Source organism: Peromyscus leucopus, chromosome 14 (genome assembly GCF_004664715.2).
Source record: "Peromyscus leucopus breed LL Stock chromosome 14, UCI_PerLeu_2.1, whole genome shotgun sequence".
In the NCBI taxonomy this organism is placed as follows: domain Eukaryota; kingdom Metazoa; phylum Chordata; class Mammalia; order Rodentia; family Cricetidae; genus Peromyscus; species Peromyscus leucopus.
This window is the reverse complement of record NC_051075.1, coordinates 59,173,194-59,197,503: the sequence shown is the minus strand read 5'-3', so window position 1 is coordinate 59,197,503 and position 24,310 is coordinate 59,173,194. Positions and strand designations below refer to the sequence as shown.

Here is a 24,310-nt window from a genome sequence, read left to right as displayed (position 1 = left end):
CAGCCATTCTTCCTCCTGAAGTCCTTGTCTTGGCAAACAGGACAACCTGGTCCCTTCCAAGGCTCTTTTTCATCTTTCTACCACATAATGACTTCATCCCCATGCCTCTACATTACACCCTATAAAAGCATCCCCCCTCCATCTTGCTAGTTTGAACACCATGATTCTTACTTATCTTCGTCTACCTTACTCATTGCTTCCAGAGTGATCTTTCTAAAATACAAATTAAGCCGTGGTATTTCTATCATTTGTTTAATTGGTGTCTGTTGCTTTTATTTCAGGTCCCAGCCTCCGGGCCCCACCGGCAGTGCCCTGTCAGGCTTTATTCTTGGGCTTTCCAACCTATCATCATTCTATATTTCTCCTGGCTCCTTGCTTTTCCAAACTGAATTATCTATAGGTCAGAAGACAACATGTTTCATTCATTAGGCTTTTTATGAGCACTTGGCATTTTAATGCTGCTGTTTTGAGGGGGATCTTACCAAAAAAACTATTGGAATTTGAATTTCCAAGCCACATACAAAACAAACCTCCTCAAGCCTTCTGCGTGTGCACCACCCCTGCCTTTTACTCCATCCCTTCCATTAATTAGCTCTGAGTGGCAAAACCTTTGTGAACTCTAACCTCACCTTTGAAGCGCAGCCTTCCCTCATCTCATGGTTTGCCTGTATCTCCACATCCTGCTTTATCTCTCATACACCCACACACTCCAGCTTTTATGGTCAGCATGTCCAAGTATGGTGTTAGACAAGACGAGGTCCATGGATGGACTTAAGAATTACAGATTCCTGTTGCATATACTTTGGGGTAGTAAACAGCACTCTTACATGTTATCATGGCTATTTGAGCATGACTGAGTAAAATGGTACATTGTATTCTCATGGTTTGTTCTTCTGGAGACCACGCTGCCATCTGAGAATGTCCTTTTCTCTCACCTGTGTCCCCTGATCCTAGCTAATTTCCATTTATATTTCAAACCTATAGGTGTCATTTCTTCTCACTTCTTCTTAGCTGGCCCCAAATGGAACCATGTGTCATCCTTCTGCATGCTCATGGCCCTGTTGGGTTCTGGTGTAGCCCTAATCATATGATATCATGTTTGTTCGTCTGCCTACCTCTTTGAAGAGGTTGGGTTTTAGTCATCCCTAGCCATACAATTTCACTAGATATGCCAGGCAACAGGGAACGTTAAATGAATGCGTAATAATAATAATAAAAGATTGGGAAAGTGAAGAAACGAATAGGTGGTGTTCTGTGACAGACAGAGTTCTAATGCCCCGCAGAAGCTCCTTCAGCATAGATAACCAAAGGCCCTAAGGCACCTGCTGGGTCATTCCTCAGCCTTCTGTGTGTGTGAGATTGTATACTATCATGGGCTCTTATCTACATTTAAGCTTTCTATATAGGCTACCTCTTAGGCACCTTCGAAGCCCTCAGCCTCACCTTTCTCCAGGCTACTGCAGTGGCCATGTCTCCTGGGGTGAGCCATTCTGCTGTCCAAGATTGGTGCTGGGGTCCACCAACTACTTCTGGGTTCAGATGAAGTACCACACTGAAGGCATGGAACTGTATGTTCCCCATATGCTGCTACAGGAGCCAAAAGATGTACCCTGTACGTGGAAAGTTGAGCCGCCATGCAGTGAACTCTGACCCAAAGGGAACAAAACCAGGCAGCAGCTGCCAGATATACCCTGCCTCCAAGCACCACCCCGTCCAGTGGAAAATTTAGAGACCCAAGTCCCTAATGTCTTCTGAGACCACCAGGCAGCGAGCTGTGGTTCCTTTGAAGCCGGGCCACTCATCTGGTATTTCCCTGCCTCTTGACTCTCGACCCTTTGCGTGGACTTCTCAGGGTTTGCCAGAAAACCCTGGCATAGAAGCTTGACCTTGAGCTCTAGAGCTCTAGCCTAGCACACATTCAAACATGCCACTCTTCCCTACGAACCCCGGGCCAGGGAAGGGAGGAGAGAACAGGGTCCAGGTCTCTAGAACAAAGATGCTACAGATCTTAGGGCTCTGCTCACCTTCAGCTGCGCAGCACGGAGGGGCACCGGTCACTCTCATTTAGGAGAACTGGCAGACGGGCTTACTAGTAGAAAAAGATAGACCAGATTTGGAACCTGTGAACTGGTGGTTGTTCAGACTAATGTCTGTCCTGGGACGTCCTACTTTAAAAAAAAAACAACAAAAAACCTTTCTGATTAAAAAATCAAATATATATAACTTTAAAGGCCTATAGCCCAATGGAATATTACATAGCCACAAAGTGGATAATTATGATTTTGTGATGAATTTTGGGTTTATGTCATAGCTTATCCATCTCCTGTGTGAACTTGTGAAACTTGGCCCATCCAAGCCTCCGTTCCCTTAACTAGAAAATAAATGCTAGTAGATGCCCTTTACCTCACAGGGTTCATGTGAAGATTATATTATAATACAATGCATGTGGAACCATCAGTACTTAAAAATTATAGCTTTAGTTATCAGTTTCCTTCTTCTTTTTTAAGTATAATTTGTGAGTGATAGTATTAACACCTGTGCCTGGGGAACACAACTTTAAGGTGAGATTTTGGAGTCGTTCAAAGCTTTATTGGGATTTCAACAGGAATACTTTTGGTCTAAAATTTTTTTTTCCTAGGGAAAGAAAGTCACGGACCTGGTTTTAATCTTGCTAAAAGAATAGTTTTTTTTGTTTTTTTTGTTTTTTGTTTTTTTTTTTTTTTTTTTTTAAGGGAGGGAGTTACAGAATTACATATAAGCAGTGTTGACCTACTAGATTTTTAAAACCTATTTTCCCTTTTTAGGGTGCTTTCATAGTCTTTATAAAAAGGCTAATATCAACCCTAAATTAGTACATTTTGAGGGGTGGGCAGAAGGGTTCTTGATTTTTACTCTGGCTGGGATGATCCCAGGAAGTAGCCTCTTGGTCCTCAGGTAGGTTCCAGTTTGTTCCTGCCAGGGCTGGAGAAGTGCTTCCTCTTTGGAGGTATGGAATCAGAACCAACAGTGTAACCTGGTGAGTCCACCTCTTACAGAACTATACTGAGAGGCATTAAACTGTAGGGCCAGCAAGGTGACTCAGCAGGTGAAGGTGCTTGCCACCCAGCCTGATGGCCTGAGTTTGATCCCTGGCTCCCTCACGGTGGAAGGAAAGTACCGACACCCACAAGTTATCCTCTGATCTCCAGATGTGCGCTACAGCACAATAAATCAACAAATAAATTAATTTATTTCTTTTTAAAGGGTCTTTAAACTATAGTTATTTTTAACTTTTTGTGATCAAAGCTTCCAGCTCAGGTCTTCTACTCTTCCACAATTCCGGCTGCTTTCCTTCCTTGTGACCTGCACTGGGTGACAAGGCCTCCTCCGTTCCTCCTGGAGTGGACACTCTAGCCAATCTCTCAAGAGTCACTAGTGACCATCCAGCCCATTATGTTTTTCTATGATGCTCACTCTGCATTTTTCTGGAAAATTCTCTCTTGCCTCCATAACCTCTTGAATGATTCTGTTTTGTTTGTTTTGTTTCTTAATTTCTCAGACTTGTCACTCCAGGCGCCCTTTGTCTTTATGAGTCTTCCTCCCATGTGCAGAGCTGCTCCAAGGGTCAGGCAGCTTCTGACTCTTTACTTCCTGTAAGTGATAGCCTGCTGCTTCTGCTTCATACACCGTCTGTCCTGGATGACTGTAAAATCTTTTACCCCCCCCCCCCAACTTTTTCCACCTTTTCTGTAGCCACCCTTTTCTTTTAAACCCTTGACTCTCAGCATATTCCAGATAAAACTCATTTCCCACCTCCACCTCTAATTAGCTGCACTCAGTACCGAACCACCCCTGGCTTCTCTAGGATCCTTTCTGGGCTTTCTCTCTCCTCTATTCCGCTACTAATGGCATTGGCAGTCCCCTAATCACCAAGCTTAATTGCTCTCCCTTATCACTCTTCCTTTTATTCTGTTGAGTGATGAATGACCCAAGGATTGATTCCTTGTGGCTCTAGGCATTTCTTCTCCTTTTATCTTCTTGGCAGGTCAAGGTTTGCTCCTAACAATATGTCCCTGCTTTTTCTAACACGTGAATGTTGGTGCCGGAAGGGGTGTGTGCTGTGCAGGGCTTCTTGGCCACACATCTCTAGGGTAGCATTCAGATAAAGAGGCATGGTTTCCTGCTGTGATGTGGATGCCAATGCCCACGGTTATACAAGAAGGGGTGAAGAGTTGCTGATGCATTCTGTGGTGCTGAAGGCAGATGTCAGGGAAAGAGGTATGGGTGGGGGGACACCTCGGCAGACGTTCTATTTCTAAAAAGAAGGGGGAGATTGGAAAATGTCTTTTCAGTCTGCCCTGTACCTAAAGAGATGAATTGTGTGTTTTTCTAGATTAGGCTGTGTTGGGCTAACTTCTCTGTAGATCTGGACAAGTTTGAGATGTATTGCCTGGAGCTGTTTTCTTCTAGCCCTTGTTTATCTTGGTATAGAGAAAGTGGGAGGGAGCTTCTAAATTACAAAATCCATGTTTTTTGCAGAGGTACAGTTCAGTTGGGATAATACCACACTCTCATGTCACAACTACATGTCTTTGGATATGATTAGCATGCTGCATAGAGGTTCAAGAGACCCATGATCACATTGATGCTCCCTATTGAATGAGGTGGGTGAGTTGAACTCAGCAGCTGTGGCACTCCTGGGCTGATCCTATGGCAGATTGTTCCCTCAGCTGTACGGGCTGTGTGGTTCACACTGTATGGTCACTGCACACATAGGTGGCCGTGGGGATGGAGCCTCAGAATTGTCCAATGTGGTGAGCTGAGGCAGCATAGAAAAGATCAGGCGTGTTAAGGGACAAGGAAGGGAAAGAAGGGCCTGACAGAGAACACGAATCCTTCCACACAACCTGCACAACCAAAATTGCTTACAAAGATAGTGTGTTTTTTCCAAAGTCCTCTTAAACAAGAAAGTAAAAACAGCAGCAGCTATGATTATGATTTGTAATCTTGAATATTAGCATATCAACACTCCTCACATCCATAAACATCATATTCAAAAAACACCTTATAATTCCATTTGCAAAAGTTATCCCTTAAGAAAAATAAAGCTATGCACTTTAAACCTTTATACCCTATCTTACATTTTAAACTTTGCTTAATCATTAAACCTTTTTTTTTTTTTTATAAGTTTTATCCCTTGAGACTTGTACTGAGAAAGCCACAAGAACATACATTAGCTCTTATGAAGACATTTAAAATCAACTCTCTGGTTGCGTGTGGTGGCTCATGCCTTCAATCCCAGTATTCAGGAGGCAGAGGCAGGTAGATCTATGTGACATAGTGACAGCCTGGTCTACACAGTGAGTTCCGGGACTATATAGTGAGATCTTGTCTTGGAAGGAAGGAAGGAAGGAAGGAAGGAATGAGGGAGGGAGGGAGGGAGGGAGGGAGGGAGAGAGAGAGAGAGAGAGAGAAGAAAGAAAGAAAGAAAGAAAGAAAGAAGAAAGAAAGAAAGAAAGAAAGAAAGAAAGAAAGAAAGAAAAAAAGAAAGAAAGAGGGGATGAAGGAAGGGAAGAAGGAAGAGAAGAAAGAAGGAAGGAAGAAGACTGACTACCTTAAGAGCCAGCACACAAGTCTTGGGATGGTGTCTTCCTCTACTATTTGTCTCCCTTTGAACTGGAATTCTTTTTTGCCTATAGTCAGGGATCTGGTTCACCTAAGTGAAGGTCCCTGAGGGACAAGGGAATTCTAAGGGCTGCGGGTGGCTATGCAGCATTGTATCTCCCTGTGCTGACAGCCCTGCTTCTCATCCAGCACTCATTTCCAGAGCCTCGGATCATGCTGGCCAGCTGTTTCCTGTATAAGGCTGAAACTTTGACCATGACTTCCTTTCCCCCTAAATTTCTAAGGTCTCCCCTTCTCTTCCACTTTCACTTCCTGAAATGCCATGGCCGCAAGAGTCAGGTTGTCGGGCTTGCACTCTTTCTCTGTACGAAACTAACTCCAAGTCCCCCGTGAGGAATGGAGACATCAATGGTGGTGGACACCACCAATTGAGCACTTGCTCTTTACTTTGCGAAAGGTCTTCGATGCAGCATCGCTTTTCATCTCACAGGAACCTTTGAGAAGAGATTCCTATCACTATCAGAGGAAACAGGCTTAGCAGTCTTAGGAGACATTCCCTGATGCAGCTAACAATGAGGAACTTGACTGGCTAGCCTAAAGGGCCTGTGCTCTGGATTACCCATTCTCCTGAGCAGTAGGTTAGATAGAGTCCTCTGTTATCCTTCCTGTATTCCCAGCTCCTGAGACCTGTGCTCATCCTCCATAGTACCCTACATCATCATCAAGCTCAAAGCATACAGCCCTGAGATTCCCCAGTGTATTAAAAACTCAAATTCCAAGACAGAATTAGAAAGATCTCTTTTCTGTACCTTTTCATTTCTCCAAATTAACCTTGAATATTTATGCATGTACCTAGAACCCATAATGTTACATAATTTTGTTAAGCATACAATAACTATACGAGTTTCAAAGGATACTTATTTAATTCCCCCTGCAGAGTAGTCTGGTATTGGGACTTGCATTTAAGGTTGTACAGAGAATATCTGACGGCTGTCCTTTCACTGTGATATTAGATGTCCTTCAAGGAATGAGGCCATTGGATAGTCTGCATTATTTATTTCTTTATCTCCAGCATCTACCGTAGCATCAGAGTTTAGCAAGGCTCATTATCCATGATGGTTAAATATATAAGTTTGTGAATTGTCTCTGAAGTCAAAAGGGTTTGGGATCGGAATTCCTGCACTACCTGAACCTGAGTAAGCCATCTGACTTCTCTGGCTTCAACCTTGCCATCTCTCACATGCTGACATTAATAACAGTGTCTTCTTTCAAGGTTGATGAGCAGAACACCGGTAATGATGTACCTCATCTGTGGGATGGCAGAAGTGAGGCTGACTGTGACTAATGCTTGGGTCAGAATTGGGTAATGGGAGAGACAGGCATTAGCATCCATGTCAGCAAAGCTTCTGCCTCTGACAGCCATGGAGAAGAGTTCATGGCCCCAGGAAGGCTCAACAGCACCTAAATTATTTCCAGAGACAAAGCCCCTCAAGAAACATAATGTATAGACTTTACTTCTTATAGAAAGCCGTCCACCAGGCAATCTATCCCATTAACTGATTTAATAACTACTGCGAATTTTGAAATTACCTGTGTTTTCAAGATGTCCCTGCTCTTGTTATGACTTGCCTGGCATCTACTCATTTCTCAATGGCAGTCACCACTGAGGCTATTTCCTCCTATGTTTATTGAATTCTTTGGCAGCATGTCCATGTGCTTTAGTCAAGGAATTTCTTTGAGAAAAACTCTATTTTAAACTTTTGTTCACCAGCTAGAGAGTGCCTGAGGCCTTTTGGCTCCTGGACACCCTTTTGTTGAAGGGCAGAACACCACAGCAGTCCACCACTAGGGCATCCTCACAGTTTCAGGTCATTTGGAATCTGCCTCCCTTGAGTCGGATGCAGCCCATGGTGCAGCATTCCAACGGCACTGGGCATGTAAAAGCATGAACCATTCTTTTCTTTTGTTATAGTCTCTCTTTTGTGTGTGATGGTGACTTCTGGATTTGGTTCTTCAGCCCTGACCTCTAAGTACCTACTAGATAGCTCTCTCAAATATGTACTAAACATCTATAACATATGTAAGTGTATCATATTTTAAAAGAAATGCTTACCTGGGTATGGTGATGTACACCAAAACTCCCAGCACTTGGGAGGCTGAGTTAGAAAGATAGGATAATTCTAGGAGACATTTTCTTCATAGAAAAAGAAAGAGAGAGAGGGGGAGGCAAAGGAAGGGAAAGTATAGAAAAAAGGAGACAAGCTTATTTACCAACAAATCTTGAATCTTTTCCCAGCTCCAGTCAATGACTCTATCACATACATGTCCTCAAGCAGAATCCCATGAGTGTGTGACGTGGTGCCAACCAGTGATTCTGCTTTTCCTATCTGTTCATTTTCTTTTCCTCCCACTTCAACCTGTGCCCGAAGGTGATTTAGCACCCCCTCACTGGTAGGAAGAACCCTTGGCAGGCATTGATCATTTCAGCTCCAGGAAACCATGGACTGTTCACTGGCACCATGTCTCCGAAGAGGCAAGCTAATGTTCCTGTGAGCTCAGAAAGCAAAGCAGGAGAAAAAAAGAAATTTAACCACTCGTACAGAGAATATCCTTGTAATGTGTTACAAATGCCACATGCATAATTTTGTGTATTTTGTTTTGACTTTTCTTTGATTTACTACATCCCGTGGCTGTAACAATGGTTGATTTTAGTTGTGGTTCTGTACCTTATCTATAGTGAGATATTACTCAAGAGAGGTCATGGTTTCAAATTTGAACTCCAGACTGACTCCGTTTCCCATTTCTTTTTAATTTCTTAATTTAAAACCTTTTGAATTTTTTTTCTTACTATTTGAAAACCAGAAGTTTTTGACAATTTACATAATCTTTTTCTGAGGATATACAACAAATCATTCATCTCTGCTTACTATCCCACAGTTCTTGAGGCCCCACCTCTGCACAGCCAGGGTGGGTTCTCCCTCAGCTGAACTCACAGGTGTCAGTCAGAGGCTGACTGGTGGTGTGCTCACTGGAACTCAGGGGCCCCCTGGGCTTTGACCTGTGGCAGAATTCAGTTCTTGTAGTTGTATGATTGATTGTAGTCCAGCTTAAAGGCTCATTAGTCAGGATGGGCTTGCTTGCATAATCTCTACTTCTTAAGCTCCACTGAATAGTAAGCATAATTGTACCCGTAAAATCCATCTCCCAGGTAGTGACCACAGGAGAAACAGAACCATGGAACTAATACCAGGGTGTCGGGATTATGGGATCATCTCAACACTCCGATTTCCACCATTTATTTCCGCGCCTTTTTAAAGTTAGCATCATATTCATCTATCTGAATATATCAGAAAATCTACTTATAATAGCATAAAAATATTCTTCCATGTAGCAATAAATAGGTGAGTGATTGTAGATACTGGTACAGTGGCCTTGGTGACATTAAAGCCAATGATTCTGATCCTTCTAATCTCTCCTTCATGTGATCACCCTACCTCCTGCAACCACTGCCATATTCCCAAAAGGAACAGCCAAATGAGAAGATTTATAGTCACCTCAGCTACATCTGTCCTCTTCCCCAGGGGAGCAAAACAAAGATAAGAAAATACTTCCCAGAACTATGCAGCTTACCATATCTCCATTTAAGTCTGATTGGTCAGAACTTGGTTAGATGGTTACCCCAAGGTCCAAGGAGGCTACAAATACAGGAATAGGAATTATGCCTGGTTTAAACTGATAATGAAAGCATCCTCAGTGCTGGCTGGTGAGAGGAAATAGGTGCTTGAACACTGGTAATCATGATGTACCTGCTTTCCTGAAGGCTGAATGTGGTACAGCACAGAGTGCAGAGCTTAGAGACTTGTGGTCCTCTCCTAATTCTGTTGTGACCTTGAACTCATCTACAACCTCTCCGAGCCAGTTCCTTTGTATATCAACTGAAAGAAATGCCTGTTTTAGTTAGTTCAGGGTTACTGTGTAAATAAATTGAGGTCTAAAGTATAGGCCCATTGATAGATGTCCAAGGCCTTGGGTTTGATCCTCAACAAAAGAAAACCCCCAAATAGCATTAAGAAATTGAAGTAACCCATGAAGATTTTTACATTATGGAACTTTATACTATTTGTAGTTTAGGGTAACTCTGAAATCAGAATGTATCTCATTGACTCTCAGAAGTGTGTGTGTGTGTGTGTGTTTAAAATATTTTCATCTCTCAAATTAGTTATATTTAACAATCTGTGGCATCTTAACTTCATTGAAATTTAGCAGTAATATTTTGCTAGGCTTCTTGGAAAGACTTAGAGTTATACACAGGAAATGTGGCCACCAGGATGAACCTAGAAGCTTTCTGTAGACCTCCGTAGTGATGATCATAGCTCCAAAACTAACTGACACCAATTACCCACACCAACCACTTGCCTTCACACAGCAAAATAGTCATATCTCTATTCTAAGAGTATGAAATCAGTTAAACCATGGTGAACTTGCCATGTCAGAGTAAGCTATTACCTAAGACTAGAAAGTGCTCTGCAACATTACAAGGCCATACAGTTCTGTGACACACTGTTTGGCGCCTGGAATGTCTATCACTGGAAGTCACTGACTCAGGAATGACCCAGAGACCAGAGGCAATGCCTAACCTGTTTTTCAAGCCAAGTGTGACTTTGATCTTGGACTTTGGATGTGGGGCCATGGTATTGTTGGATAGCGCAACCACAAAGATTTTGAAGAAAAAAAAAATCATATAGTCGGGTAATTTGAAATTATGACTTGAGGAGAAAACATTGTCCCATCTCTAGAGGGACTTACCATTATTGCTGCCTGAGACCCTTCTTTACTTCTCATGACTTATAAAAGTTCAGGAAAACTTTGAATTAATTTCCGGGTATAAGGTCTATTTTTCCAGATATGAGGTATTGTCATTTAGATAATCAGAGCCAGGCTCCAATTTTTTTTTTAAAAATATAAATAATCAGGAAAGAATGTAGGGTAGGACTCCCAATTCTGGCTGTAACCGGCAGCAAACTGGCCCCTTAGCAGTAATTAATCCCAAAATGACAACCATTTTCAAGCATTGCTCACGATGAAGCCCAAGATTTCCTTCCAGGGGTCAGGAAAACTCAGGAAGGGAACCCCATCAGTGATTGCCTCGGCTCCCTTCCAGGAAAGAGTTTCCAAACTGCCAGGCCTTTAAGCTGATCCCAGCACTCCTGAGAGCTGAGTAAATCAAAATCAGGATTTGGGCTCTGCAGGACGGAGCAGGTCTGGTCACATCTGGTGGTGTTATAACAAAATACCTGATGCAAGGTAATGCATAAAGAAGAGGTCTATTTGACTCGTGATTCTAGTGGTTGGAAGGTTCAAATGGCATGATATCCACATCCTGGTTAGGATCTTATGGCTGTGCCATAGCATGATAGAAAAACTGAATGAGCAGCAGCCATGTACATAGGGGATCAAGGCATAGGAAGCTGCAGTTTCTAACAACCTGCCCTCCTGAAGTGGCATTAATCTGTGCATGAGGGTGGAGCCTCTATGACCTAACTTATCTACTACGTGGCTCCACCTTTTAAAGGTTCCACCTTATCAAGATTCCAGCACATAAACCTTTAGAAGTAACAAAGTCAGGCAGGAGACAAGGAGCTGTAGGGGAAGAGTTACGGGGAGCAGAAGCCTGTTGGAGGGAACTCAGAGAATCTTTGGTAGGACTGAAACCACATAAAACTTCCTAAAGATGCTGTTCCAGAACCAAGAAAGTCACAAAGACTACTGGGAGTCGGTCAGTACCAAGGGGCCTTGGTGGTCCATCTCAGTCTCAGTAATAAAACCTTGCTAACACATTATTACTATTCCAAGCATCCAGCCAAGATGCAGAAAGCCTTAGAGAAAGACCATGCTCTCAAGCAAATCTTGTAAATGTTTTTCTATAAGGAGCTCCTCGTAATCATTTATCTATTTATTCTTATTAAGTGGTAAATTATTTTATGTCTGTGTGCTAGACGATATCTCTGTCAATTACTCAGCTCTCTAGAGCAAAAAGAGTCACAGACAGCATAAACTAAGAGATGTGACTGTGTGCCGTTATAACCTTATTTGCAAAAAAAGAGAAGAGAGGCCAGGGTTAAGCTGTGGCTATAGTTTGTCAACGGCTGCTTGAGGGTTCCGTTCGCACTTGAAGCTCACGCTTAGGCAACAAAGACTAGAGCTGAGTCTTGTGAGAGACAGAGCTTGGAAGTTAAGTCCTACAGCAACTAGAGGAACTTAAGAAACAAACTCACCCAACCAAGGAACACGCCAAGCCTGCACAAACTCCAGGAGGGGACAGGGAAGCCAGCAATCAGAATACAAGTCAAAACAAAAGTCCACACTCTCTGGAGGAATCTCAAGTCCAGAATGTCTTCAATGTATCATCAATTATGAGCTATAGAAAGAAGTAGAAAACTATTGTCTGTGATCAAGAGAAACTTGTCCTGAATCACTCAGGTGCTCAGTTTTACAAAGTATTTACATATCTATTTTAAATATGTTCAAAGGACCCAAGGAAAATATTTCCACAATGAGTGAGTATATAAGTGTCTCAATAGAGAAATAAAAGAAATGAAAATTCTAGAACAGAAAAGTTGAGTGAGATGAAAATCTCCCAGGATGCACTTAGGAGACAATGGAGAGACAGTTAGTAAACTTGAGGATAGACCAATACAAGAGAAAAAAAGAAAGGGTGATTCTTCATATTTGAAGATCTTGTGATTGAATTATTCCATATTTAAGGAACAAACTGACATACAAATCCAAAAATTACTCCACGCATTTCACATGAGGTCTAAGAAACCTCAGAGTCTGTGGCTGAAAACTGAAGATTAAGAAAATCTTGAAATGTATTTTTAAAAACACATCTATGCACAGGTAATTGAAATCAGCTCCTCACCAGAAGTTCATTTTCACAATGTATTTTACTTGATCCAAGATATCATTTCTATAATAATTAACAATGTAAAATTATTAATTAGACATTTTACACCTTTAAAAAATCCTTATTGAAACCTGGTGTGCATTTTGTACTTGAATAGTAATTCACTTTGTACCAGGTACATTTATTTCAGTAGTCCCGGCATTTAGTGGCTGCTACCCTAGAATTGAACAATTTTAGATAAATGAGAAAGGTGACTGAATATAACACCACATCTAGATCCTCTCCCAAACTAATATACACTAGTGTTTAAATGTATCTCACCCATATATTTGCTATCTCAAAAGTTCTTGGGCATACCTACTATGTGATTAAACATCCTCATTTATTCATTCAAACATATTCATACTCAACAACCATTTACTAAATAAATATCAGGGCCTACTCTAAGAGTTGGAGACATCTGGAGGACACCAAGAAAACAAGGCCCTCTAAATCAACAGGACTAAGACACATAAGAACTCAGAGACCGAAGCAGCGTGCACATGGTCTGCATGGGTCTGCACCAGATGGGGTTCTAGAGGTGGATACAAGCCCCCATCCCTAACGCAGAAGCAATCTCCAACTAATAACCACATGCAAATGAAAATTTAGTTTCCTCCAAGGGAGTCGGTCACACTGAGGAAATAAACTACTGTTTGTTTTTTTTTTTTCCAGACAGGGTTTCTCTGTGTAGCCTTGGCTGTCCTGGAACTTACTCTGTAGACCAGGCTGCCCTTGAATTCACAGAGACCCACCTGCCTCTGCCTCCTGAGTGCTGGGATTAAAGGTGTGCGCCATCATTACCCAGCTAAACAAACTACTCTCAAGTGTAAGCTGCATGCCCCGGGGTGGATAGCCAACAGAAAAAGAACTCAGTGGCATCTTTGGAGGTTCCTTGTCTTGATGTCATATCAGGACTTTTCCTTTTTTAAAAATTTTAATATATATATATATTAAAGGTGACTGAATATAACACCACATCTAGATCCTCTCCCAAACTAATATACACTAGTGTTTAAATGTATCTCACCATATATTTGCTATCTCAAGTTCTTGATATAATATATATATATATATAATATATATATATACATACATATATATATATATATATATATATATATATATACCTCCCCTAACCTACAGGTCCTTTGAGTATATATTATAGCTTTCAGTTTAGTGCTGTTATAGAATTCCTGAATGTACAAATAGGTCTCTGTTTCTTGTGCCTTTTCTTGGGCTCTTGCCTTTTGTTTGTTTTGTCATATTTTGATGTGTTAGTTTTTGTTTTGTCTTATTTTATCATTATCCCATAAAAGCCTGTTGGTTTTCTAATGAGAGACAGAAAGGGGGTAGATCTGGATTGGAGGGGGTTTGTGGAGGACTTGAGAAGGGTAAATGGAGGAGAAACTGCAATCAGGATATATTATGTGAGAAAAAAAAATCTGTTTTCAATGAAAGGGAAATAACTATTTTAAAAAAAAGAGTTGGAGACAACATGAAAGATGTATCCCCTTCCCTTTGGAAACTCTCAAGCTAGTTGGCAGCTAACTCCAGCAGCAGACACTTCCATTGTCGATGGATAAATGAATATAGGTTACAGTACAGAACTACAGGAAGGGGACATGAAATCAGTGGGAGTTGGGGATGGGCACACTGAGTTCTTGAGTTTTAAAACTGAGTTTGGCTAATGTAAGAAAGGAATGATGTCCCAGGCTTTTTCTTTGGGGCCACCAACCAACTCCCAAATCATGACACAGAGACTTATTATTAGTTTTGAATGTTCAGCCTTAGTTTAGCTTATTTGTAGCCAGAGTTTCTAACTTAAATTATCCTGCTTCTCTATTACTTTTTACCTTTCTTTATATTCTTTCTTTCCTTTTTACTCCATGGCTCACTGAGTGGCTGGGTGGCTGGCTCCTGCTCTCTCTCTCTCTCTCTCTCTCTCTCTCTCTCCCTCTCCCTCTCTCTCCCTCCCTCTCCCCTTTTCTCCTCTTCTCTTGAGCCTAGATTCCTTCTCTCATTTATTCTCTCTGCCTCTCAGCCCTTCCTATCCTTTCTCTGCTCAGCTATTGGCCATTCATCTCTTTATTAGACCAATCAGGTGCCTTAGTCAGGCAAGGTGAAACAAATGCAACACATCTTTACATAATTAAACAAATGCAGCATAAATAAAAGTAAACACACAGTTAAAGTAATATTCTGTAGCATAAACAAATGTAATAATCTTTGCATAGCTAAAATAATATTCCACAACAAAATGAATCTATGGAAGGTATTGGAGAACTCATTGGATTGATTGGCAGATGGCTCCCAAACTTTACTTGGACTTCTTGGTTAAGAATCACAAGACCTAGCCACCAGGGAACAGAGCCAGGGTAATGCTGTGGTTCTGGTTAGGATGCCATACTTGTTACTGTCACTCCTGAATTCAGATGCTGCTACCACTGGGCTCGAACCAAATTTCCATTGCTTGCAATGCTGCTTGTGCAGCATTCAGAGTCTGTGGCCCTTTTAGGACTCTCTTAAGATCCCAGCATCTTTGGACAAATCACTGGATCACCTGACAAGAGGGACAGAGAGTGTTTTCTTTCTTTCAAAAAAAAAATGGAGATTTGGGGTATTTGGTGGGAAAACCAAAATATAGCATGCAACAATAGCAGCACAACAAACATGCCCATTATAAAGATTTCATAGCCAAGGGGTCTACCTTCTCTTTCTTTGGATTGAGTGGTTACCATTTGGAGTCAATGCTGGTTGAATTAAAACCGAGATAAAGAATGAGCTAAGTCTTTAAGATGAGTAGGAGCTCATTAATTAACAAGGTTGGGGAAACATAAACCAAGGGGAAGATTTTAGGTTTATTAAATGGATAAATAAATATATGGACAAATGACCAAATAGAACAAAGTATGCTTAGAAACAGTCTTTTGTAGAAAGTAATTCAGTTTGTCTGGAAGAAGGGGCTCACGGAGGGAGACCATGCAAAGGAGATGAGGAATAGACCCGCAGCACTCCTGTACAGAAGCTGTGTGTTTACCAAGCTCCTGGCAGGTATAAAGCATTGTACTCAATGCTAAGGGCTTGCAGCAGGCAGGCTGTGCAGCCCCTGCTCTCAGGGAGCCTTTGTGTGGTTCTCATTCTCGCTTCATTTTGTGAGTACCAGATGTAGGAGAGAATTGTGTAAAGAAGAGCAATGAGAAACCATAGAATAAGCACAGTTTGCTGGGAGGTTTGGAAAGGTCATAGCAAGATAATAAGGTCTGGTGAATTAAATTTAAAGTCCACAGGAAAATAGAGAGAGAGACACGGCATATAACTTTACAGCGAACGAATACATTACTTGAAGAGGAATCTCATATGTTAATACCATACTGGTCTCAATGACTTCTAGTCCACATTACAGTCCTCAGCAAGTCCCAGAGCTGGAAGTGGGGATGACTTGCGTGATACCAACCACGACTGTTGTTGATTTCGGCTTCCTAATAGCTATCATGCACCTCCCTCTCTGCTCCACGGTCCAACCGGCCGAAGTCTCAAATTCTCGAATGAGCTCCACCACCACTTTCAACTTATCAACGAACGGAACACTCTTTGATTCTCTCATTGCTAAAATGTGCGCTGAGCCCGTCAGCTTTGGCTTGTTCTCTTGGCCAAGCTTTCTTAACTTAAATTATTCCATCTTTTCTCTGGCTTTTTTCTTTTCTTAATTCTGTATATCTTACTTTCACTCACCCTGTGTCTGACTGGGTAGCTGGGTAGCTGGGTGGCTGGCCCCTAGCATCCTCCTCTCCTTGTTCTTCTTGTTCCTCCATCCTCTCAGATTTCTTCTCCCCTTTATTCTCTTTGCCTGCCAGCCCTGGCGATCCTTTCCTGCTAAACTATTGGCCATTCAGCTCTTTATTAGACCAATGGGATGTTTTAGACAAGCATAGTAACACAGCTTCACAGAGTTAAACAGATGCAACATGAAAGAATGCAACACATCTTTGCATCATTAAGCAAATGTTCCACAGCATAAACAAATTAACACATCTTAAAATAATATTCCACAACAGGCTTCAGCAGTGAAAATGGGGAGAGCTGGCCCCATGGGTTCTTCAGGCTCATTCACTGCACCCGACTCTACTCCTGCTCCTTTCAGATAAACAAAGTGTAAGTCATTGCAGGCCAGCTGTACCATTGCTGTGTTCCATTCCTAAATGACTTTGTCTTTCCCTTATGTCCAGAGCACCCACTTCCAGCGGAAAGTGCAGGTGAGCCCTTGGTCATCTCTCAACCCGTACTCTACGCCTGCAGTTCTGCAGGATAGGCCATCAGAATAAGTGACTGTCTAGGTCTCTGAACTTGACCGCAAGCTGGATGAAGACAGTGTTGGTCTCTTGTGTGTCCATGTACTCTTCAAGTTCAGAACTCTTTGCATCCAGCACGATATGCCTCGTACCAGTTCCTGACGGTGTCAGCCCCTTGACCGTAGGGCACACCAGAAATGTTGTGGTGACTGATAACTCCTCATTGTCAAGCTGCTGCTGAACACAGTGAGCAATGCTAATCTCCCCTAAGCATGCTCTTGAGTCACTGTCCACTCCTAGACCTCCGGCAGGTTTTCATTTCCCATGGGATCTTCCCTTTCGCTTCTGAGGTCCCTCAGTCCTTCTCTTCCACATTTTCCCAATACATACCGCCATTCTCATCAAACTGTACAGAGATAACCCTTACTAAGCACTTACTATTTATTAGTCTTCACTCACACTGATCCCTCTGTCCCCAGAAAAATCCGACTCTCAACTTTTAGCGTTCCATAGCCCAGGGCATCCTCCATACCCATGTAACTTGCGTCAGGCCCTTGTGAGTCCATCTCTCGGAGATCTCCCCATGGCTGACGGTCACACCACCCCTGCACGTCCTTCAGCAGGCATTTATCCCCAGACCTGTGTTTGCTATTCTGTCGTGTCTCCCCCAGCTAAGTTATGGCTGCCTGAGGATGGCTGTCTCAAATGACACTTGGCACGTTTCCCAGAGCACCGAGTTCATGAGTGAGTATTCAACCTAAGATGATCTACTTATGACACCAAGTGCACTCTCCAGCTCCACGTTTTTAAGGCATAAGTGATGCTGATAAAGAGGGGTCTGTACAATAGCAACCCGAAGACTTTAGTGGAATTTCTGGTATCTCCAAGTCGCTCTTGCTGCTGATTGTGACTCACCACGTATCTGTGGTGACTCCAAGCCTCACTTTATGATTCACACTCTAAAAGTGGGGTGAGGTTTTTTACTGAGAAACTAATTCCAGTCTGAACCTAGCCTCACAATTACTGGGTTACTCTGTGGGTTTTCAGCAACTAGCAAAGCACTTCTTACAAGTACCTAGAACACATGTCACGGGATATGCTGGGAGGTTCCCTCTAATAAGTGTTCTGTCAGCCTTTGGATTGTTCGGTATTTACAGCTGGCTCATGCCTGACCTGGGATGGATAAACTGTGGAAGAGCAGAGAAGTCCTTGGGGGCCCTTCTTCCGTTTATTCTCGCTGAGTGATGGTTTTGGTTTCTCATGCAGAATGTGCTTCTGTCTGAAAAGAGGAAGTTTCAGAACTGACCTTCTGGGCCCTGTAACCGAGCGCTTAGCTCTCCTTAGCGTCTGAGAGACCTGTTCTAATGAGTGAAAGGGGAAATCACAGGAGAGAGGATACAGAAATGACAGAAATGGGGCAGCTCTACAGATCGAGACTCTAATCCAAACACTTCTCCCAAAGAAGCCGTACCACCTTGGATGAGCCGCTGAACAGCAGTGGGGATGACAATGACTAACGTTTCCATAGGGTTTGGAACGGCGCCCGGCACAGAGTGATCCCTCTGTAAGGTCACCCGCCAGTATCATCGTCACTGTTTTGTTGCTTTCTGAGACAAAGTCTCATGTTAGCCCAGGCTAGCCTCAAACCCTATGTAGTTAAGGATAGCCTCGAACTTTGAATCCTCCCGCCTCCACCCCCTGAAGGCTGGGATTACAGGTGTGTGCTACCATGCTCAGTGTATGTAGTGGTGATATTGAGTCCAGGGCCTCATGCATGCTAGGCCAGCCTATCCTTGTCATTGTTCCAGAGGGCTAATTATGCCCACTACTAAACACTTGGTGTTCATCATTCCACTGAGTGCTGTAGCTAGAGGCTATTCCATATCCTGCCCAGTCCCATAGCCACTTATAAAATAATCATTCAGAGGCTTATATTAATTATAAGTGTGGTGGATTGCTCAGACTTACTACTAACTAGTTCTTACAACTTAAAATAACCCATTTTTATTAATCAATGTATTGCCACATTGCCATGGCATTACTGGTTTGCTGGCATCTTGCTCCTTGGGCAGCTGGATGGTGTCTCCCTTTTTCTCCTCATATCTCTGCTTGGATTTCCCACCTGGCTCTTATCCTGCCTTATAGGCCAAAACAGCTTTATTTATTAACCAATGGGAGCAACATATATTTATTTATAGTGTACAGAAAGACATCCCACATCACAGTGCTTCAATAATGAAGTGAGTTTTGTTATTCTTGGTGTACAGAGGTAAACTGAGACTTAAAGAGGTTGAATTATGAGTTCAAACACTTGTGCTGGCTAATTTTATTACAATTTGGCATAGGCTCTCAGAGTCATCTGAGAGATGGGAACCCCAATTGAGAAAATGTCTCAGTAAGACTGGCCTGTAGGCAAGCCTATAAAGCACTTTTTAAATTAGAAATTGATGGGGAGGGTCCAGCCCGTTGTGGGTGAATCCACCTCTGGGCAGGTCGTCCTGGGTTGTATAAGAAGCAGGCTGAGCAAGCCATGGAGAGCAAGTTCCCCTCCATGGTCTCTGCATCAGTTCCTGCCTCCAGGTTCCTGCCCTAGTTTGAATTCCTCTCCTGGCTCCTTCAGTGATGGACTATTACCTGGAAGTGTAAGCTGAAATGAATCCTTTCCTCCCAAGTTACTTTGATCATGGTGTTTCATCACAACAATAGTTACTCTAACTAGGACAGCACTCAGATCTGCACTGGGCCATGAGATGGATTAGCAGGTAAAGGCAATTGCCACCAATCAGATGACCTGTGTTTGATACCTGGGATGTACATGGTGAAAGGAGAGAACTGATTTCTCCAGGTTATCTTCTGACTTCTACATGGTATGCATACACACATATACGTTAAAAAAAAATGTGATTCTAAAAACACACTTAGGAGCTGCAATCCTGAAAAGCCTACCTGTTCTTAGGGTTTTCTGTTCCCTTCACCTTTCCCGTCCTCCTCCCTGTCCATCCATCCCTCCAACCCCGCTTATCCATGGAGTTTGCTGGGCTCACCACTGTGGGATAAGCAGGATGTTTTTCCCATTGAGCTGTGACTCGGCATGTGTCAGCACATCCCTTGCATTGTGGCTTTCTTTCCGAGAGGCACAGTGGAGGGGGGTGGGGGGCGCGGCTTTACGTCCAGCTGCCTTTTCTGAGAAGATGAATTTGACTCTTCATGCTGTCTTATCTTGGCTCACAGCCATTACCACACTGAGTGACTCTGGCACTGATGTTGTCGGGGGCCAGAGAAAAGCTCACGGGCAGCCACTCATGGGAACCAGCCCTTGGAGTTTGTGGCTATGTTACTTGATCTGGTGTAGGACAGCAGTATTCTCCAGGCTGCTTGCACATGCCCAGTCCTGTGGCTGGTAAGGATCTCAGGGGAGGGCCTTGGAGTACAGCCTTGTGGACATTCCATCCTTTGTGCTCACTGGGTGTTCTGGCAGATCTCCATATGGGGAGTTTGTCGGGAAATGCCAATACAATTCCGTTGTAGTTGATGTTTGTAAACTACTTTGGTTGCACGTAGTCTATATATACTCTGTAGTGCTTTTTTTGTGGCTGTGACTCAAAGATTACAGTGTTTTGGAAATAGAGGACCTGGGCTCAGGGATTCAATCTGTCACCCAGCAGCTTGCTTTTTCCAGCGTACCTGCTTGTTGTGGCTTCTGTTTGATCTTTCTTTATATAGGATGCTACCATGGAAAACAAGAATCGGTTTGCCCTGAAACCAAGAATTTTTCCACTTAATAAGCCTAGAAGAAGCATTTTAGGAATGTTAGGGCACATTTTAGTGTTGAATAAGTCACCTAATTTCTCTCGACTCAGATTTTTTTTTTTTAAATCTATAAAAGAACTATATTGCCAACTGCCCTCGTCATCTAAAATGGATGGTGAGGCCTGTGAAAACCACTCAGTTGGTAGAGCACTTGCCTACTGTGCAGGAAGTCCTGAGTCTGACCCCCAGTACCACTCAAACCATGTGTGCCACTGTACACTTGTAGTCTCAGCACTCAGGAGGTGGAGGCAGGAGGGTCAGAAGTTCAAGGTCATCTTTGTCCACATAGAAAGGATGGCCTCGGATATATGAGACTGTCTCAGAACAAATGAACAACAACAGACCAGTAGACTGACAACTTAAGTGAAGGATGGTATAAAAATAGGTTTCTGACAACTATGAATTTTATAGCAGCAGTTGCTTTAAGAAATAAAACAACTTTTTCTCACCAAACAAGGCAAACTTATCAAATGTTTTCTATTCTGATTTTTCTCAAAGTATAAATTGTTCACAGTAGATAAAGCTTAGAGCAAAGTTTAACTTCTATTGTTACTGTGGAGGCTGAGTTACATCACTCTAGAAACCATCAGAATAGTGTATTTGCTTAGCAAGAACAATGGTGTGCAAGACAGATAGTCGCTCATTTGTGAGAGTACATTAATTTTGCATTAATTCTCATTTTATTCATTCGTCATAAGATCAAGAGCTAGGGTTCAAGTTGTAAAAAGACATTAATAACACAAGGAAAATTGTAAGCCAATTAAATAATCTTGAACATCCACAGACCATAATTGCCATACAAGTAACGATTTGACAGTTATACACTAATTCAAATCGACCAAGATTGAAAATGTATTTAACTTGCTTTTTCTTTTTAATCAGTAAAGCAAATATTCCCCCCAGCCTCCTACTTCAAATGAACAAGAGATGACTCCATTATTGTTTTGGTTTTTTTTTTTTTTCTTGATTGGTTAAATCATACTTGGAGATGCCATCTGGATACAGCTGGGTTTCTGCCAGAGATTAAAATCAGCCTCACAAAAAGTTACCTGCCTGGGGCAAGAAGGCGCTTTGGTTTAATGGGAAGGAGCGTGCTTTTATTTCACCAGCTGGGTAAAAACAGTGAAAGCACTCTGTACAAGTTTTAATACTTAATAATAACCAAGTAGCCTTTCGTTCTAGATAACAGTGTTTCCTAAACAGAATGATTGGGGTAGTTAGGGAATTTAATCTAAAAATGCTAAAACATGAGTGGTTAATTAGCGGTCTGATCGAAATCCTTATCCATGGATCACGGGGTTAATAGAGAGTGTTTAGTAGAAAAAGACATGGCATGTTGGAAACTACCCGAAACCTCATCATGGTGTTCAAAGCCCTAGACCCCCGTGGATTCAGTGTGATGCCGTGTTTACCAATTTCCATTTCCTTTCTTATTTAAACAGATCTCTGCCTGGAAGATTTAACCAAAGGCAAGGAGGACCAATCTTGTCTCTGTGCTGCTCTTCACAAGACGTCTGTGACAGACTGTGGACCCAAGCTGCCCTGCTCGCCCCAGACATCTTTCTGGGGTCTACTTGAGGTCAGCGGCGTGAAGATGAGCAGCATCCTCTTAGCATGACGACCTTGGACCATGTCATCGCCACCCACCAGTCAGAGTGGGTCTCCTTCAGTGAAGAGCCACTGTTCCCCACCCCTTCAGAGGGTAAGGACACGATTTCTTAAAGACGCAAGATTTGTGTCTGGTTCTTGGTCGTTCATGGGTAGGATTCTAGGAAAGGAAAAAAGAAAAAGCCGTTTGGTTCTTTCCAGAGATATGCATGGATTCTTTCCTTCGGTAGCCAGAGGAGGTGTCTTCTTAAGGTGAGGCATCACCAAAGGCATGGGCTCCTTCCTTCCAAGGGACTTAACTTCTAATGCACATTGCTTTACTTTTAGCCACTTTGGCAGTTACACCCAGCAGCTCTTTGGATTTTCTCGATTTTTAAAGTCTAACTGTCCACAGTGACAGCTAGGTTCTGAGCCAGATTGCAAGACTCTAACCTTGTCGTCATCACAGATGAATGGTATGCTCTTGGGTGAATGATTTGTGTGTGTGTGGGGAGATGGCAGGTGTTCGGTGCATGCACATGCCATGCCCTTCTATGTGTAGGCTAGAGCAGGGCGTCCGGTGTCATCAGTCTCTGCCTCATTGTCTTGAGACAGGATCTATCAACAAAACAGAATCCGGCGTCCTAGCTAGCCTGCCTAACCAGGATCTGCCCGTCTCTACCCAACACTGGAGTTACAGGCATGTATGGTCAGGCCTGGTTTATACATATGTGGGTGCTGAGGACTTGAACTCAGGTCCTGAGGCTTGCAGAGCAAGCACTCTTAGCCATGTTTCTGGAACTTTTGGGCTTTGTGGTTTGTTTTTTGTTTTTGTTTTGTTCTGTTTCTCTGTGTAGCCCTGGCTGTCCAGGAACTCAATCTGTGGACCAGGCTGGCCTCAAACTCAGAGATCCACCCATCTCTGCCCCTTTCCCCAAGTGCTGGGACTAACAGCTTGTGCCACCACATCATGTTCGTTTTTGTGTTTTATTTTTAAGACATGTTTTTACACTATAATCTTGGCTGTCCTGGAACTCATTATGCAGACTGGGCCAGCCATGAATCCACAGCAATCCTCCTACCTCTCTCCCCTGAGTGCTGCAATTACAGTCAAGTCCGCCATGCCTCGCCCCCAGAAGGACTTGTTTACCGGCTCCCTGCATCACGGCATTGTCTGGGTAGAAGAGGAATGATCCCAGAGCCCTGTCTGCCTCAGGAGCTCTTGTGAGCATTTAGTCAGCAGATGTAAGATGCCCAGTGGAGTGTCTGGTCCACAAAAAGAGCTCAGCATTGTCATCCTGGATCACAGCAGAAGTGGCCATACTGTCCTTTAGGAGATTAGTGCTCAGGGATGAAGGCCAAGGTCCATCCAGGGATGTTTGCAGCACCAGGCCAGTTGGTTCTGTTTTACATCACCTACACCTACTGGCCTCACCCCACCTTCACCTGCACAGATGGAAAGTGGTAATCAACAGGTATACAACCCTGGGTGGTATCCCTGTGGATAGTGAAGCCTTAAAAGGCTGCAAATCGGAATTGAAACATGCTGAAAGTGTCATGTACAGAGAGAGACGTGCATTCTCTGAACTTCAAAGACCTAGTAAAAATCACATATCTCGGGGAATGGGAAAATGACTTACTCAGTATAAGCACTTGCTATGTAAGCATGGGGACCTAATTCTAAATGGCCAGGAACCATGCACCAAGCCCGGCATGGCTGCATGCACTCTAACCCCAGTCCTTTGGAGGGCATTAAATGGGATTGCTGGTACTGGAAGGCCACCAGCCTAATTCCAGATCCAGTGAGAGACCTGTCTCAAGTGAGTGAGGCAAACTGTGATAGAAAAAGATACTAAGTGATCTCTTCTGGCCTTCACAATGCATAGGCACATGTGTGCACCTGCTCCCACACGTGTGCATTCAGCACAAACACACACACACACACACACACACACACACAATTGTATCTCATTAACAATTTCTGTTTGGTTGGGTTTTTGTTGTTGTTGTTGTTTTGTTTGTTTTTGTTTTTGTTTTTTTGCTTATCAAGACAGAGTTTCTCTGTGTAACA

The 24,310-nt window shown here is 42.9% G+C and overlaps 1 protein-coding gene across 1 annotated transcript in view; it reads left to right on the top strand.

Annotated features, from left to right (window-relative positions):
* Positions 1–24,310, top strand: part of Ston2 (stonin 2) — a 157,697-nt gene that overhangs the window by 15,249 nt on the left and 118,138 nt on the right. Inside the window, exon 2 of the mRNA XM_028875926.2 lies at positions 22,095–22,354. Coding sequence (XP_028731759.1) covers positions 22,267–22,354 — 88 coding nt within the window. The 5' untranslated portion in view covers positions 22,095–22,266. The remainder of the gene's footprint in view (positions 1–22,094; positions 22,355–24,310) is intronic.